Below are 17,252 nucleotides of genomic sequence, written 5' to 3' on the forward strand. Positions count from 1 at the left end.
GGCGTTAAATGCAGCGCGGGGACTTCTGGGAACTGTTTTGAACGACGACTCCAACGAATCGAATCATGTAGGTGAATCGACTCTTTGAATGAATCGAACGTTCCAACGCCAGTCCTGCAGCCTGCAGCCTCGGGAGCGCGCAGGGGAGGTAGTGTGGCGCATGCGCAGTGCGGCGGTGGGGATTTCCAGCGGAACATGAAGGTAAGAGTCGCTGGATGATGGGGAGGAGGGCGGCTCGTTAATGGAGCTGCCCAGCACTGCATGACACTGAACGGGCATGTTTACATTCACGTCTTGTTCTTACTGAGGTAATGAAAAAGTAATTGCAGGATGGTGTATGGATAAATTGTGCGGCGTGTGTGGGTTTACAGGGCCCTGCAACTGCGCTAATGTTAGCAGTGCTGTGCTAGCTGCATCTGATATCTGTCATAGATGAGGTTGAAACGACTTCGAGTAGGGTAACGACTTCGTTTATGTCTAGCTCTTTAATAAACACTAGCTGTGGTGTCAGATTGGCCTGACTGCTGCATTGACAGGTTTATTTACTGTAAGTAAAGGAGGCTGTCAGATTAGCTATGTGGCTAACACACGTCACTGTTTATGTCAGTTGTAGCAATGAAATGCAGATATAAAATAATTATTAACACTTCACTGTGTTCTTCTTTAGGGGCCCTGATTTGTTTAGGCGAAGTTTTAGCTTCACCATGTTCAGTGTGATGTTGTGATTGTAATATGATGGTGTCTTGATGAATGGTGGTGGTGATGAGAATGATGATGATGATGATGTATTGACAGGCCCATTTGATAATAGACATGTAAAGTCTGATGTTTAGTATTAGTATGAATTCAGCAGCTTGAAATGACTGCCTACATCACTAAATGTAAATGCTGGGGATACTGTGCAAGTGTTCAGTGTCCAGCTTTACCATCTAGATTCTAGAAGAATAAAGAGCTTCATGAAGCCAAACTGCAAACAGTCCACATTCACTGTTAGAAATAGAGTCATATACTTTGCATAATATGTGTACTTTATTAGCAGGTCCAATAGGACATATGTGCCTGTAAAACTTCCAGAAAGTTCTGAATTCCTGTCTCTTACTTGTTTGTTTATTAAATATTTTGGCTAATTCATTTATGATTTCAGCTGAGGACATCTATTTAATACCTGGAGAAAGCTATCTGTTAGCATTCCCATTCATCTCAATGAACACAGGACCCCTTGGAAGTACTGTTGTACATGGCTTGCTTGCTGCCATCTTTGCTCACGGTTTTTGCACAGGTGTGTTTGAGTCAATCACCTAAGCAGTAAATACTGATTGCCTGATAGAACCAGTCTCAATCACTTTACTGCTGGCTGTCCAGCTGGTAACAATAACTGAAACGTCTCATAGCAGTAGATAGGTCAAATGTTTAGTCCATTTTGGATTTTTTTTAATTGCCAGAAAAAAGAAGCACCATCTTTATTATAATGAAATATTTGCAGTGTATATGTTAAAAAAAGGCATTTTTTTTAGAATACATGGTTACATTTAAATACCTGTCAATGGACAAAGGCATTGCCAAAATGGCATTATGTCATCAACCAACAGGATGCAGAACTTTCATACATTTCTCTCAGTTTACCCCATAAAAAATCTAATCCATTCCACAGAATTACACACATTTTAATGAAAAAAAAAAAAAATAATAATTTCATCTAGCCCTAACTTTAATTTAGACTGCATCACAAATGTAACCCTGCATCACAAAACCAGTCTTAAGTAGCACGGGTATATTTATAGCAATAGCTAAAAATACACTGTATGGGTCAAAATTAGTGATTTTTCTTTTATGCCAAAAATCATTAGAATATTATGTAAAAATCATGTTCCATTAGAATATTTTGCAAATTGCCTACCGTAAATATATAAAAACCTAATTTTTGATTAGTAATATGAATTGCAAAGAACTTTATTTGGGGAAACTTTAAAGCTTATTTTCTCAATATTTTTATTTGTTTTGCACCCTTCAATTCCAGATTTTTAAACAGGTGAATCTCGGCCAAATATTGTCCACCAATGGAAAGCTTATTTATTCAGCTTTCAGATAATGTATAAATTTCAATTTCCAAAAATTGACCTATATGACTGGTTTTGTGGTCCAGGGTCACAAGTATGTATGTTTTATACTCATGGCTTGCTTTGTTTTTTTTGTTTTTTTTTGTGATGTGTGCCTACATTATGAACTAGCTATGTGATTGCAGGCAAAGAGTCTTACTTATTAGACTACAGCCTGAGTTGTGTTTTTTCAAACTGATTTTATTCTTCTGTCGTTGCAGCAGCTGGCAGCATTGAACATGGTGTTTTTAATATACGCTCCTCTCTGCAAACCCTGACCTTCAACCTACTGCAGGGGGAAAGCTTGGCAGTGAAGGCTTAATAAAGTAAGGACTCGCCATCCAGCACCCAAATCAACCACCTTCTCATGTCATGTTCCTCCTTTTGAGGTGTTTTGGCTAATGAGAAACCCAGAGATGCCAGTTACAGTAGGAGAGAGCCCTGGGCAAGGCGTACGCCCGAGTTAAACCAAGCACATCTTCACTTTCATTATTCCATATCGCTCCTTTGGAGGATGATCGGAGTTTGCTGATTTTCCTCCCAACCCTGCACCGTTGTCCCAGGTCTTCCGGTGTCTAGTGGGAGAGAGGTCTTGAGATGGCAAGGGGTCCCATTTAAAGAAACTCCTGGATTGTAGGATAAGAGGTTGCAAGGTACGCAGCCCACTGCCACCAATGGATGCCAAGTTGCGAGAAGATCTATTCCGCAGATATGTGGCGTCTTTGGAGAATCGGCTTGAGGAGGGAGCCGGTGAAGGAGGAGGAGCTAAAACTGAGGAGGCACTGATTTCTACTGCAACAGCACTGCTAGGCTCATACCAGCCCGATCCAGGGCAGCGCTTTCGCATGGTTCGGTTCTATGAAATTGCTGAGAACTCCCTGAGGACTCAGAGGAGTGCAAACTTGCGGACATTGGAGACAGCCTTTGCCACGCTGGAAACCATGTGTACCAACTTGCTGCTGTTTCCTTGGAAGAAGGAGTTCCGTTGCATAAAGGTGAGTGAATAGATTAAAGGATTCATTGTTATTTTTTCCAAGGAGTGAGACTGCACTACATTCAGTAATTGTTCAGCCTTTTATCAAAACCTTTTTGTGACTAGTTTGTGAATGTGAAAAGTGAGACGAGACAGTATGAACATCATAATTATCATTGCTTTTGACAGTGTAATGACTTTCCTTTCATTCCTACAGACCTTCACAGGGCCATATGTTTACCAGTTGCAGTCGGTGATATGCGACTCAGACTTGCGTTTGCTGCTGCGTTCCATGGGCTACTCAAGAGACCAGGAATTGCAGTACCACTTTAGGGACCATCCTGGTGGAACCTCTCACCTCCGGCAGCTCGCCTTTGAACTGCTCCTCGCCCAGGCTGAATGCCGTCTACTCGGTGAGGTGGTGTCCATGTCTCGGGGCTTTGCCTCGGAGCTGGACGCCGTGGAGGTGAGGAGGAACACTAGAGAAGATGCAGCAGGGTGTGCAGACGCCCTCCGCCGACGAGACAGCCTTACGGGAGACTTGTCCCGGCTGTCGGTGCGGCCGGTGGACATCGACCGTGCCCACCTAAGGCGAAGCGGTCGGCCGTCCAAGTCAGTGGATGTCACAGACAGCGCAGGACACTGGCACCAAGCCAGCAAGCCAGTGCTGAAGGCCTCACTCAGCCTGCGCAAAGAGCCATTGTTCGTCGACACGGAAGAAGACCTGAAGGATGAAATCATCCGACCGAGCCCTTCGCTTTACCCTGTGGCGGCACCGCCCTCCTACAGCCCAGTGGCTGACTTCTTCCCAATTCAATCGCCCCCGTCTGAGCCATACTCCTACCACTTGTCCTCCCTGGATGAGGTGGACTTGTACACTGAACGGGGTTTGGGTGGCCACCAGACGCCCTCTAGGCCGCCGAGCCGGGAGCCTCGAGAACCCCGGGACACTTGGGTTCTGAAGGGACACGTGATGAAGTGCCAGGGCTGCGGCATGGGCTGTCCTTCGCTCTCCTCTTGCCAGAGGTGCGACATGATCTTGTGTTCGTCCTGCCATTCTGTGGAACCGGCACCTTGTTGCGGCTTTCAGGATTACACTAAAACTTCCCGCCCTTTGGATGGCTACATGCCCATCAAGGAGAAGTTGTCCGTCTACTCCAACGCCCACTCGCACACTCACCCTCACCCTCATCCGCTTCCCCACGCTCAGTCCCACTCGCTGTTGCTGGACAAAGCTGTGATGAGCGCCAAGCTGTTTCCCAGCAAACCCGTGGGTTCGGGCACCAGTCCGGTGGTCGGCTCGATCAGCGGTGGCAGCAGCAGCGGTGGGGGTGAGCGGATGAGTGTGGGCGGCTCCCGCTGTGGCTTTTGCAACAAGCCAGGGGCCTCTCACACCTGTGTGAACTGCTCCAAGGTGTCATGTGACACGTGCATGAGCCTTTACGCCAGTGATGTGTGCACCCGCAAAAATCCCCATCATAACTTTGTGCCCAATCATCAACTCAATTTCAAATCCAGCACCATATCCCACCTCGTATATCGATAGACCAGCCGTGCACTACACCTCTATCGCTCTTTTTATCTGCTTTTTCCACCCTTGATTTTTTTATTTAACTTTTCCTGCTTCCTTTCTCAGTTGGCAGTTGTTTGGTTTTGGTCATGTGATCTTGCAGTGCATTTCCTGTCCCTCAGTAGCTCTACTTTATAAAAAAAAAAGCTGTTTGACCGGAGAATTCCATTCAGCATCAGTGTTTGTTAACTTGAAAAATAACCATGCAGCGCATAGGAACTGTGAATGTTTAGCAGAGACTTCACCCTGGAATTGAAACGAGTAAGTCGGAACTTCTCAAACTTGAACAAAAGAAGAAAAAAAAATAACATTACACTGGAAGTAAATAGTATATATTTTGAATTGTGAATCTATAGATCTATGTAAGACTATTGGTCTCATGGTGGGGTGGGTTTCCCAGTTGAATGGGGCTTCAGTTGTGAATTTGTATCAGAACTTCTAGTTGCTGTTAAGTCACTATATTGAGTCCTCTGACAAGAAATGCCTTGTGGGTTTACCCCTAAGAAGTCAGCCTACGCTGTTCAAAATGCTGCTGTTGAAAGTAAAACCAGGAGGGGGCACTCCTGGCCTCTAACATGTTTTGCAAGCACCATGAAACTCTTTTTGGCAAACTTCATGCACTGTATAATTTTGTCAATGTTTTTTTTATTTCTCTGTCCAGATTCCTATACGTTATTGTAACCTGTCAAGATGTTAAGTCATTGAAATGGAGAATAATTTAATATTTTGCTATGCTGACTGTCATTAGAAGCAATTATTTTTGGTTAATTAATATGATGGTGTGTACGCACACCATGATAAACTGAAGTGTTACCACTGGGTGAATGTCACAAATGATATTATGGGTCATATTTCACCCCACAATCCAACGAAGGTAGGATTGTGGGGTTTCTCTTTACATAGAGAAAGCAAGTTTCTTATTACTGCAGTGCAAAAATACAGTTTTTGTTTGTTTGTTTAATAAAACTAAAATGAGAATAAACTAAATTTGGTACAACAAATACTACCACAATGTATTCTTATAGTAGTACTTTAATATTGTTTGCACATAAGGTTATGGGAATTAGAACTTGCTTTTTTTCTTTCTGTTTTATTTATTACTAAAGGGGTAAAATATGACTTGGACATGTTTTTTGTGAGATTCACCCTGATTGGCCTGATTTGTATTTTTCCATGAAGATAACGCTAATTCTATATATTTTTCCTTTTTTTTTTTTTTTGTTAATTGTGTGTGCCTGTATCAACAGAACAAAGTCAGTATATCATTCTGGTTACATATCCTTAATTTCAGAGACCTTTCAACCTGCTCTCCCTGCTGCCTTAGGTAACCTTTCCAATCACCTGAAGGCTGCACTCAATGCAGGACTCGATGCTTCATGTCTGTACACAGCATAAAGTGAGGGCCAAAAAAATCTGTCAGGGAAACAGAAACTAGCACAAAAAGATGGCATGTTCTTACGAAGTAACGTCAGTATGTGTTTTTGATTTAGTGAAACAAGTGTTAATGGATGCGGTTGGTCCTCTAGCTCTCCTCTCCTTTGTCTCTCTGTTGAATGAAACTCTGCTGCGTCCTAAAATTCTGCAGTTGTTTCTAGTACAAAACAGCAGCCAGGAATAATCTAATTGAATTTTTACATTCAAGTGACAGCATGATTAACCAATCAATACTGTAATGTGCCAAACCCCAACAGGCTGTGAAGACAGAACTGTACCCTACTGCTCATCTGCACGGTAACTGAGCCATTTGAGAGTGTTTTAACCCTGAGTGATGGATAAACTGTGTGTGACTAAGCCACTTTTCTCTCACACACCAATCAGTTCTCACTGTAACCTGTTAATCGGTTTGTGTGGTGACTTCACTAGAGATGAACTGCTGAGTGAATTGACCCCGACATGCTCCTCCATTCACACTCCTCTGCTCCTCGTTTTCCCCTGGTCCATGAAGCATTATTCACATCTGCAGAGGTCGGATCTCTCTCTGGCAAACAAGTTGTATCTTCAACGGAGACGTGGTGGGGCGGGGGTGAGGAGTTAGCCAAAATGTTTGTCAGTAAAAGTATAATCCTATAATTATATAAATTAATTAAAAGCGATGATTTTATAAAATAATTTCAAAAATAAAGTTCTACAAAAAAGCACTGTTCTTAGTGTTTTTAGTTTTAGATCAAATCTGAATCACCACAAGTCACTGGAATTTTCAGTGTACAAAAAAAAAGAGGTTCAGGTTGCTTTTAGGCAAACTGCATTTATACGCACATTAAGCACTACACTTCAAGTGACAAGCATTTAAGGATTTATTAATTCTATTATCTAGTGATGTACAGTGATACAAACCTGGGAGGTCAGAAATCTGAGATATAAACTCACAGTTCTGAGAAAAGAAGTCTAAATTGTGTGATATAAACTTGCAATTGAGTTAGAGATATAAACTCACATTTCTGAGAAAAAAAGTCTAAATTGTGTGATATAAACACAGTTGTGAGTTAAGTCAGAATTTTGAGATATAAACTCACAGTTCTGAGAAATAGTCGTAATTGGGTGACATAAACTCCAAATTGTGAGTTATAGTTAGAATTCCGAGATATAAACTCACAATTCTGAGAAAAGAAGTCTAAATTGTGTGATATAAACTTGCAATTGAGTTAGAGATATAAAATCAATTCCTAGAAAAAAAAGGTCTAAATTGTGTGATATAAACACAATTGTAAGTTAAGTCAGAATTCTGAGATATAAACTCACAATTCTGAGAAAAGAAGTCTAAATTGTGTGATATAAACTTGCAATTGAGTTAGAGATATAAAATCAATTCCTAGAAAAAAAGAAGTCTAAATTGTGTGATATAAACACAATTGTAAGTTAAGTCAGAATTCTGAGATATAAACACACATTTCTGAGGAAAAAAAGTCTAAATTGTGTGATATAAACAAAATTGAGAGTTAAGTCAGAATTCTGAGATATAAACTCACAGTTCTGAGAAATAGTCGTAATTGGGTGACATAAACTCCAAATTGTGAGTTATAGTTAGAATTCCGAGATATAAACTCACAATTCTGAGAAAAGAAGTCTAAATTGTGTGATATAAACTTGCAATTGTGAGTTAAGTCTAAATTGAGTGATATAAACTTGCAATTGAGTTAGAGATATAAACTCAAATCCTAGAAAAAAGAAGTCTAAATTGTGTGATATAAACACAATTGTGAGTTAAGTCAGAATTCTGAGATATAAATTCACAGTTCTGAGAAATAGTCGTAATTGGGTGACATAAACTCCAAATTGTGAGTTAAGTCAGAAATCTTGAGATATAAACTCGCATTTTTAAGTTAAGTCAGAATTGTGAGACATAACTTGCAATTCTGTAAACAGTCTTTGTTTGTTTTTGTTTTTCTCCTCAGAACTGGAAGATATAATTGCAAGATATAAACTCGCAATTGCAAGAAAAAAGTGAGAATTGTGAGATACAAATCGTCACCTTAGAATTATAAGGTTCTATCTGCGTTCCGAGTGGTTTTGAGATATTGAGCTTCAAAGTTTTTGCATTCTATATAGTAAAAATGATATGGGGAACAAGTCTCTTTCCTACATGAGAATGACAGAGACCCTAAATGTATTCTAAATGTACAATATCAAAATCCTCTCAGATTTTTAAATGGGGATTTTGGGAACAGGTCAAATGCAGATAGAACCTTCTAATTCTAAAAAGTCGTTTTCTGCTTGGAATTATAAGGTTCTATCTTGTAAAACATTAATTAAAGCAACAATTTTCAAGAAATAAATGTAGTTTACTTATAATTTGTTTTAAAACATAAATTACTGTTGTAACAATGTGTCAACATGTATGAGAATTTAATGTTTTAATGCTTTCTTTATCACATTTATTTAATATTTTAGGACAAATATTTTTTTCTTGTTTAAGTTAGGCATAAAAGGCAGTGCTGAATATTTTGTCCAGAGCAGATGTTAATTTTATAATTATAGTGGGTAATTAAAGACATTATTGCAGAAACAGTTAAAAAAAATCAGCTTCTCTAATCCATCTGACCAGGGCCCGTATCCCTAAAGAATTTTTGTGCAAAAAGTGGCTCCTAGCGGCCAAATTCTAAGAAAATTCTCAGAGTCATGACGTTTTCTTAGAATTTCCCCTAAAAGTGACACGAAAATCCCAGTTAATATAAAAGCTATTCCTCAAGATTCCTACACTGTAAAAAGTTTGCTGTAAATTTTACAGTAACTTACTGGCAGCTGGATGCCAGTAAGTTACTGTAAAAATGTTTACAGTATTATTACTGTAAGTGCATTTACAGTACTAAAAGACCTTTACTGTAATTTCATTTACAGTATTTTTATTGTAATTTCATTTACAGTGTTTTACTGTATCTTCAATTACAGTATTTTTACTGTATTTTCAATTACAGTATCAGTACTATAGAGTTTATTTTCATTTATTTTAAACTTTTTTTACCTGTAAAAACAATCCAATTGTCGTATAGCACTGTATTTTAAGATTTTTACCACCCCAACCCCATAAAAATCACAATAACTCATAAGCATTAGTTCTGATATTCTTTTTATTTGTTGAACATTTTCTTTTTAAAAGTACAAATTACAAATGTTGACCTCTAGGATACAGCAGAAAAAAGGGCATCACCACAGTCCCCTGGAGACTTTGTATCATGGCAAACATACACATACTGAAAAGCAAAAATAAGTAAGTACACTACCAGTCAAAAGTTTTTGAACACTAAGATTTTTTTAAAGAATTATCTTCTGCACACCAAGCCTGCATTAATTTGATCCAAATTACAGCAAAAGCAATACAATTGTGATAAATTATATAAATGAACTGCTATTTGAATATATTTTACAATTTAATTTATTCCTTTGATCAAAGCTAAATTTTCAGCATCATTACTCGTCTTCAGTATCACATGATCCTTCAGAAATCATTCTAGTATGCTGATAAACATATTTTATTTAATTTTTAAATTTTTCAGGATTCTTTGATGAATAGAAAGATATTATTTAGCAAGGATGACTTAAATTGATTAAAAGTGATGATAAAGACATTCATAATGTTACAAACTATTTCTATTTCAGATAAATGCTGTTTATCTGAACCTTCTATTCATCAAAGAAACCTGAAAAAAATCTACTTCACTGTTTTTAGCATTATATTAATCTCATCAACATCATAATAATAGTTTTTGAGCAGAAAATCAGATAATTAGAATGATTACTGAAGGATCATGTGACTGCAGTAATGATCCTAAAAATTCAGCTTTGAATTAATGACATTTTAAAATATATTCAAAAAGAAAACGGCTCAAAAGTGTACTGTTTTTGCTGTACTTTGGATCAAATAAATGCAGGCTTAGTGAGCAGAAGAGACCTACTTTAAAAACATTTAAAATCTTACTGTTCAAAAGCTTTCTCTGGTAGTGTAAATAAAATAAAATCATACAGTAAAAATGAGTTTGTGTTGTGTTAAATTTTAGTAATTTTGAGTCAAAGTTGACAAGCTCTCTGATGAGAAACAGCCAGTGGTGGACGAAGTACACAAATCAAGTACTTGAGTAAAAGTACAGATACGTATAATAGAATATTACTCCAGTAAAAGTAAAAGTACTCCTTTTTCCATTTTACTTGAGTGAAAGTACAAAAGTACTACATTTTTTGTGTACTTAAGTAAAAAAGTACTGACATATTTTGCAATTTTATAAAGGCTATAAATTTATATTAGCATATATATTTTTTATAATCCTACTATAAGCCTTGGTTTTTCCCAAAATAACCACTAGACTATATGGAGTCAAGATAGATTTTTGTTGTTGATATGGTCTACGTTGACAATGTTCACTGTGAAGCTTACATTGCATTGTAACGTTACCTGAGAGAAAACTGATTTAACCATCTCATTTTCACCAGTAAGAAAAGGGTTTTAAAGCTTGTTATTTTGCGGAACGGCACAGTTATAAATGATATGAGAATAAGGCCTGAAGTTAGGAAGAAAAATTTAATTATATTTTCATAATATTTTTCTTTTTTCTCAAACATTGTCTGTGGTGTAAAAACACCCCTGGCCAAATGTCCCCAGAGGGCATCACTTCACACTTTGATAATTACTGTAGTTACCATCTGAACATCACATATTTTCTTTTCCCTCAGATGTAATCTGTCTAGATGGTTGATTATAAATATTTGGACTTCATATCTGAAAATTACCTCAACTTAGCACCAGCAAGCTTGTTAGCTAGACAGTTAGCATCAGCTAACAATATTTACTTATTTTCAGTATGGTTATGAATAAACATTTATTTCTGTATATTAGGCTAGTTGATTCAAACAATATAAAAAAGTATACCGTTAATAAACAATATAAAAACAGACGTCACATAGGGCTAAATGCGTAGCATTTTAATAAAACTGTTGAGGTTACAGCAGCGAGGAATATGAACGTGTAACGTTATGAGTTATTTGATTTAATCTGTGTTATTTTAATGTTTCGTTTTTTTACCTAAAAAAAGACGATGTTGATGATGTGTCTGCATTTAATCATTTCAGCGGGCTTAAATACATCACCCTTTACAGCAGATTTAGTTCGCAAACAACTGACAGTTGCAATAATTAATCCTAAAACTCGACATTATCCCCCGGTTTCACAGACAAGGCTTAAGCCTAGTCCTAGACTAAAATGTAAATCTGAGCTGTTTCAACTGAAATAAAATTGCACTGATTGATTTTAAAATATATCAGTGCCTTTGTTTTGTCTCAAGATGCACACCAGTAATGTTTTTTTCTAAGCATGTTTATAAAAATTACTTAAATGTCCTAATTGAACTATGGCCTAATCCTGGCTTAGTCTAAGCCCTGTCTGTGAAACCAGGCCTATATCTTACTTTTCGCAGCATCAGTCGCGCGCGCTCACAATCTCCCGGTTCTTATTTGTGAATTCAGATGACTGGAGACTCGCTCTAAACGGCTCATTTGAATCAGTGAGTTTGAACAGCTGCAATTGGATCAGTCCAATTCGTGAATGAATCGCTTGTGGCGATTTGCGAACCGATTGAAAAGAATCAGTTTGTTCATTAATCAGACACTGCTTCTGCGTCTCGGAGCACGTAATATATTATAAGGAGTAACGACATGTTTTATTAAATGTAGTGGAGTAAAAAGTACGATATAATGCTTTGGAATGTAGTGAAGTAAAAGTAAAAGTTACTCAAAATAAAACTACTCCAGTAAAGTACAGATACTTGAAAAATGTACTTAAGTACAGTAACGAATTACAACTACTTCGTTACTGTCCACCACTGGAAACAGCAGAATGGGATTCAGGCTGATGCTTGTTGTTTGCACCCTCTTTGCAGAAGTCCATCTGATCTGTGACTGTCAATGCATTTGCTGCCACAAAGGTTGACTGTCTGAACGAACCTGCAAGCACAAGAAAAAAAAAAAGATTTTTTTAAAGCAGTGTTTATAGAATTTGCCTCAACTGTCGAACTTGATGCTGTATGCATTTTTTTATTTTTATTATATACTACATATGAACGCTGTAGTAAGAAAAAAAACTGAAGAAACTTTTTATTGAAATTTTTTATAAAGAATTTTATGAATGGGCCAGTGAATCACTGATTCAAGGTGTTTAAAAAAGGTAAATTCATTCAGTAATTAAACACTGCTGTGTGCAGAGTAGAGGATGGATATCCGAGCCGAGCCCGACGGTACCCGACGGAACCCGACGGGTCGGGCCGGGTTCGGACAGATATTTAGAAAGGATGCTCGGGTTCGGGTCGGGCTCGGTCACCTCAGCGCGATAGTGCGCCCGTGTTATAACGGCACTTTTTGCCCAGTGTGCACTGACGCTCTCATCTGTTGACATTTCCGAACGCTTTTTTTACAGTTGCTTAATAAAAGCGGGCTTTCCACACAAAAAAAGTGCATGTGTCATTAGTATGAGTGAAAAAAGAGATTTTAACTGTGTCGGGCTGGGATCGGGCTCGGACATAAATATCTGAATGCTTGTCGGGCTCGGGTCGGGTTCGGTTACTGCTCTGTCGGACTCGGGCCGGGCTCGGACAGAAAAATGCGGCCCGATCCGCACTCTAGTGCAGAGACGCAAGACATGGCTTTGTTTAAAACCGTTTTTACTAAATGGAGCACTAAGACAATATTTTCTTCATGATTTAAATGACTTAATATTACATTCTTGTTTATCTAATTTTGTTGCCCTGACACTTAGTAAAGTCTGCCACAGACCATGCTAAGTGCTAACTAATCTGTTCATATAAACATTCTAAACGTGTGTTTCCTAGAAAGTCTGTGCATATAATAAGCCTACTACGATTAAAAAAAAATCTCTATTTGTTGCTTTACAGTAACAATAATCTAAATTTGACAGATGGTAAGATTGCTATTATGAATTTAAAGGTTACAGTAAGGTAAAGACACCTGAAGCAGCTGCATTTTGCTGTTTAAATGCTGGTTTAATAGAAATAATTTTAATGCGCATGCAAACTCAATCTTGATGTGACAAGACAAGGTAATAAGGTAATAAACAAGGTAATAAAAAACATTCCCAGGGGGGTGTTCCATAAAACAAGTTTACCAAATAAGCCAGGCTTATTTCAGTTAGTCTGACTTATTGTCACTTGATTTGGCACAAAATAAGTCAGACTAACTGAAATAAGCCTGACTTATTTGGTAAACTTGTTTTATGGAACACCCCCCAGGAAATGAATACCTTACGAAATACAATAAATAACAATATAAATACAATATAACTTGCTTAGGATAAAAGCATCTGAAAAATGCATGAATGTAAATGCAATGTAAAACAAAATGTGTTTTGGGTTACCTGATTCTGCATGTCTGTAAAATGGACAGCTGGCTGTATGATGATTCTGCATCTGATGGTCAGCATCCAGTTAGTGCTTGGAGAAATCTCCTGTAACAGACAGTGTCACAACACCCTTTTAGTGTTACTATAGTTTATGATCAGAAAAGACAACTACTGTACAGTAATAAAATTTACATTTTTAATAAAATAAGCATTTATCATATTTATTAGCAAAACTTGCTATATTAATATATTGCTAGCTCGTTACTCTCTTTAAAAAGTTAACCTGTTCTGCAAGTCAGTGGAGAACAGCAGCCTGTGGCTAATTTGGCTAATTTAGTAACGTTAACATTAACTTAGTTAAATTGATGAAAGGGGAAGCTCACCTGTTGTTTGCACCGCGACGACGGCAATCACCAGAAAAGACTCTAATACACCTCCGATGCAGACGACATGACCACGAGACCACAAACTTGAAAATAAAACACAAAAGATGCAGTTAACCGCGGTGTTCAGTTTTACCTCAGTGTTTCATGTTAGCGCGCTGTTTATGTCACGTCTGTCACTGAAGGGACCGTCTATAAAGTTACATACGACATTCATACACACATTTCTTACTTAAACATCATTTGAAGAGAATTACCTTGCTAGCTATAAAGAGGCAGCGTTTAAAAGATATTATGCTGCTCTGTGACTAACGTTAAGTTTGTCAACTTCGGCTTACTGACATTATTAGCTTACCAGTTCATGTTATCGTCGATACTATGGCAGTCATTCACAGAAGAAGATCCAAAATACACCTCCGCGCTCCGACGTTACAGACGACATCCAGACCAGAAACTTAAAAATAACAAACAAAAGAAGGGCTTGAAAATACAGTTTAAAATCTCCACAGAAACAGTGGTGTTGCTTAACGCACTTTACCTCAGTATTTCACCTCAGTTTGCTGTTAAGCTTGAGTAAGGGCTCGTCAGACGAACTAACTTGCATTAAAGGGCAGCCGAATATACAAACGTGTTTCTCAGTTTGAATAAAGTTTATTTCGACTAATATAGGTCACCTTAATTTACTCACCAGTCCATGTTTTCACCGTTATGGCGGCGCCCCGGCCGTCAGTCAGAAAAAAAAGGCTACCGACATGAAAAACACGATGAATATTGTTAGTTTGCTGTTAACAAGTGAAAACAAATTAAAATTGTTCAGTTTTTCATAAAACAGAAATAATATACTAACCTTTTTGTCGAGTTATTGATGCAAAATTTCTCTTTTGTCCTTTTTACCGCCACTTCCTCTCAACAGGAGAAAAAAAAAATCTCCCTTGCCATTGGTCAATTTTTCGCGGGCAAGTTCACTACTGTAAACGGATTTACAGTAGTGGAGAATTACAGTAGTGATCATATATTTTCCCATAATCCTTTGCAGTTTACAGTAAAATACTGTATATACATTTTACAGTATCTTACTGTAGATATTACAGTAAAATACTGTTCAAATTACAAAAATCGGTTACAGTGTAGCGCTTAAAAGGGCTCCTAAGGCGAGATCTGCTAAGAGCAGGGAAGAGGACTTTTAGTGGCTTAGGAGTTCCCCTAAGCAGCTGCACAAAATGGCCAACAGAGGAGGCAGAAGAGATGTCCTGCAAACACTGGATGACAGGGAATTATTGAGACGCTACAGATTGGATCGTGCAGGAATTATGTTTGTGGTGGATCTCCTTAGAGATGCAATTACTTCACCAACTGGGCCAGCAACAAACCTTGCTCCTCAGTCCAGTTCGGCTTGCAATTCCTTTTTTTTCTCCATTTTCTGTGTTTGTAGGATATTTGTTAACAAGCCTTCATAAATAGACCAGCCAGCAATCACAGACATTGATAAAAGCTGAGCCGTGTTACCCTCGTTAAGACCACACTGAGTTGTAACGTTGCAATTTCTACTTCATTAAGGACAGCCCCTTGAGATAGGCCATCTTGTTTTCAATGGGGTCCATATGGGAGTGAAAGTACAAAATATGCCAGCTAGGATATTAATATGAGCAAATAAGACACGAATCATTATGAATCCCTGGGCCCGTATCTGTCACGTTTAACAAGGATGAGGTCTGGGTCCAAATGCAGGTAAGTATTTCTTTAATGATAATAACAAATAAACAAACCAAAAGGCCAACACGGCACAACGGGACAAAAACTGAAACACTAAATAACAAAATCAAAAAACTAAATCAAAAGCCAAGATCCGAGAACACACAGGAGACGAGACAATGCAGACATGAAGCAGGAGTGAGAAATGAGAGTTCTTATACAAAAGTCCAAATGGTGAACAGCTGTGAGTGAATCAGTGTTAACGACAAGGACAGGTGAATGCTATTAGAAGTGCAGTGTGAATAGCGACCTCAGGAGGCTGAGGGAAACCCCACAGCCCCGATCATGACAGTACCCCCTCCCTACGGAACGGCTTCCAGACGTTCCCAAAGTCTGGAGGGAGGAGGTACGGAGGAAGGCAAGTCAGGGGGAGGGATGGCGGGCCAGGGCCGTGCAGCGGAGTCACGCGAGCAGGCCTTGTCACCAGCGGAGCCTCAGCGGACGCCGCCGCGTCAGGAACAGCGAGAGCGGTCACCGCCGCGTCAGGCACAGCGAGAGCGGTCACCGCCGCGTCAGGCACAGCGAGAGCGGTCACCGCCGCGTCAGGAACAGCGAGAGCGGTCACCGCCGGGTCAGGAACAGCGAGAGCGGTCACCGCCGCGTCCGGAACAGAGAGAGCGGTCACCGCCGCGTCCGGAACAGAGAGCGCGGTCACCGCCGCGTCCGGAACAGAGAGAGCGGTCACCGCCGCGTCCGGAACAGAGAGAGCGGTCACCGCCGCGTCCGGAACAGAGAGCGCGGTCACCGCCGCGTCCGGAACAGAGAGAGCGGTCACCGCCGCGTCCGGAACAGAGAGAGCGGTCACCGCCGGGTCAGGAACAGCGAGAGCGGTCACCGCCGGGTCAGGAACAGCGAGAGCGGTCACCGCCGCGTCAGGAACAGCGAGAGCGGTCACCGCCGCGTCAGAAACAGCGAGAGCGGTCACCGCCGCGTCAGGAACAGCGAGAGCGGTCAACGCCGCGTCAGGAACAGCGAGAACGGTCAACGCCGGGTCAGGAACAGAGAGCGCGATCACCGCCGCGTCCGCCGCGTTGGGAACAGAGAGAGCGGTCACCGCCGCGTCAGGAACAGAGAGAGCGGTCGCCGCCGCGTCAGGCACAGCGAGATCGGTCTCCGCCGCGTCCGGAACAGACAGCGCGGTCACCGCCGCGTCCGGAACAGAGAGAGCGGTCACCGCCGCGTCCGGAACAGAGAGCGCGGTCACCGGCGCGTCCGGAACAGAGAGCGCGGTCACCGCCGCGTCCGGAACAGAGAGCGCGGCCACCGCCGCGTCCGGAACAGAGAGAGCGGCCACCGCCGCGTCCGGAACAGAGCGCGCGGCCGTCCCAGCGCCAGAAACAGAGATGGCGGTTGTCACCACCTCCTCTCCAAAGCAGGGGCGCTTCCGCGCCGTCTCGGCACTGCGGGTGTCCATCGCCGCCAGGCAGGCATAGATGAAATCAAATCTCTTGGCCGACGCCGCCTCAAACGACATCCCCGCCGTGTCGGGAACAGAGCTGGTGGTCACTGCCCCCAGGCAGGTGGACGCCGCCTCCTCAAAAAAAAATCTCCCCGCTGGACCCATCAGTGATGTCTGCATTCTGTCACGTTTAACAAGGATGAGGTCTGGGTCCAAATGCAGGTAAGTATTTCTTTAATGATA

At 40.4% G+C, this 17,252-nt stretch overlaps 1 protein-coding gene across 2 annotated transcripts; it reads left to right on the forward strand.

Moving 5' to 3' along the window:
- Nucleotides 1-204: 204 nt before the first annotated feature.
- Nucleotides 205-6,768, forward strand: spata2 (spermatogenesis associated 2). 2 transcript variants are annotated; one of them, XM_073823092.1, is made up of 4 exons: nt 205-308; nt 1,145-1,279; nt 2,318-3,091; nt 3,287-6,768. In XM_073823092.1, exons 3-4 carry the CDS (start codon nt 2,771-2,773, stop codon nt 4,613-4,615), a joined length of 1,650 nt encoding a protein of 549 aa, XP_073679193.1. In that variant the 5' UTR covers nt 205-308; nt 1,145-1,279; nt 2,318-2,770; the 3' UTR covers nt 4,616-6,768. The 2 variants fall into 2 exon arrangements, with proteins under 2 accessions (XP_073679193.1, XP_073679194.1); XM_073823093.1 differs by having other exon boundaries at nt 2,321-3,091.
- The last annotated feature ends 10,484 nt before the right edge of the window (nt 6,769-17,252 follow it).

This window comes from Garra rufa, chromosome 18, assembly GCF_049309525.1.
Source record: "Garra rufa chromosome 18, GarRuf1.0, whole genome shotgun sequence".
Taxonomy (NCBI): Eukaryota; Metazoa; Chordata; class Actinopteri; order Cypriniformes; family Cyprinidae; genus Garra; species Garra rufa.

Coding starts and splice junctions, on each gene's coding strand:
- spata2 (XM_073823092.1), top strand. CDS start 2,771: ATGGATGCCAAGTTGCGAGAAGATCTATTCCGCAGATATGTGGCGTCT. Junction 3,092..3,286: donor AGGAGTTCCGTTGCATAAAG/GTGAGTGAATAG, acceptor TCATTCCTACAG/ACCTTCACAGGGCCATATGT.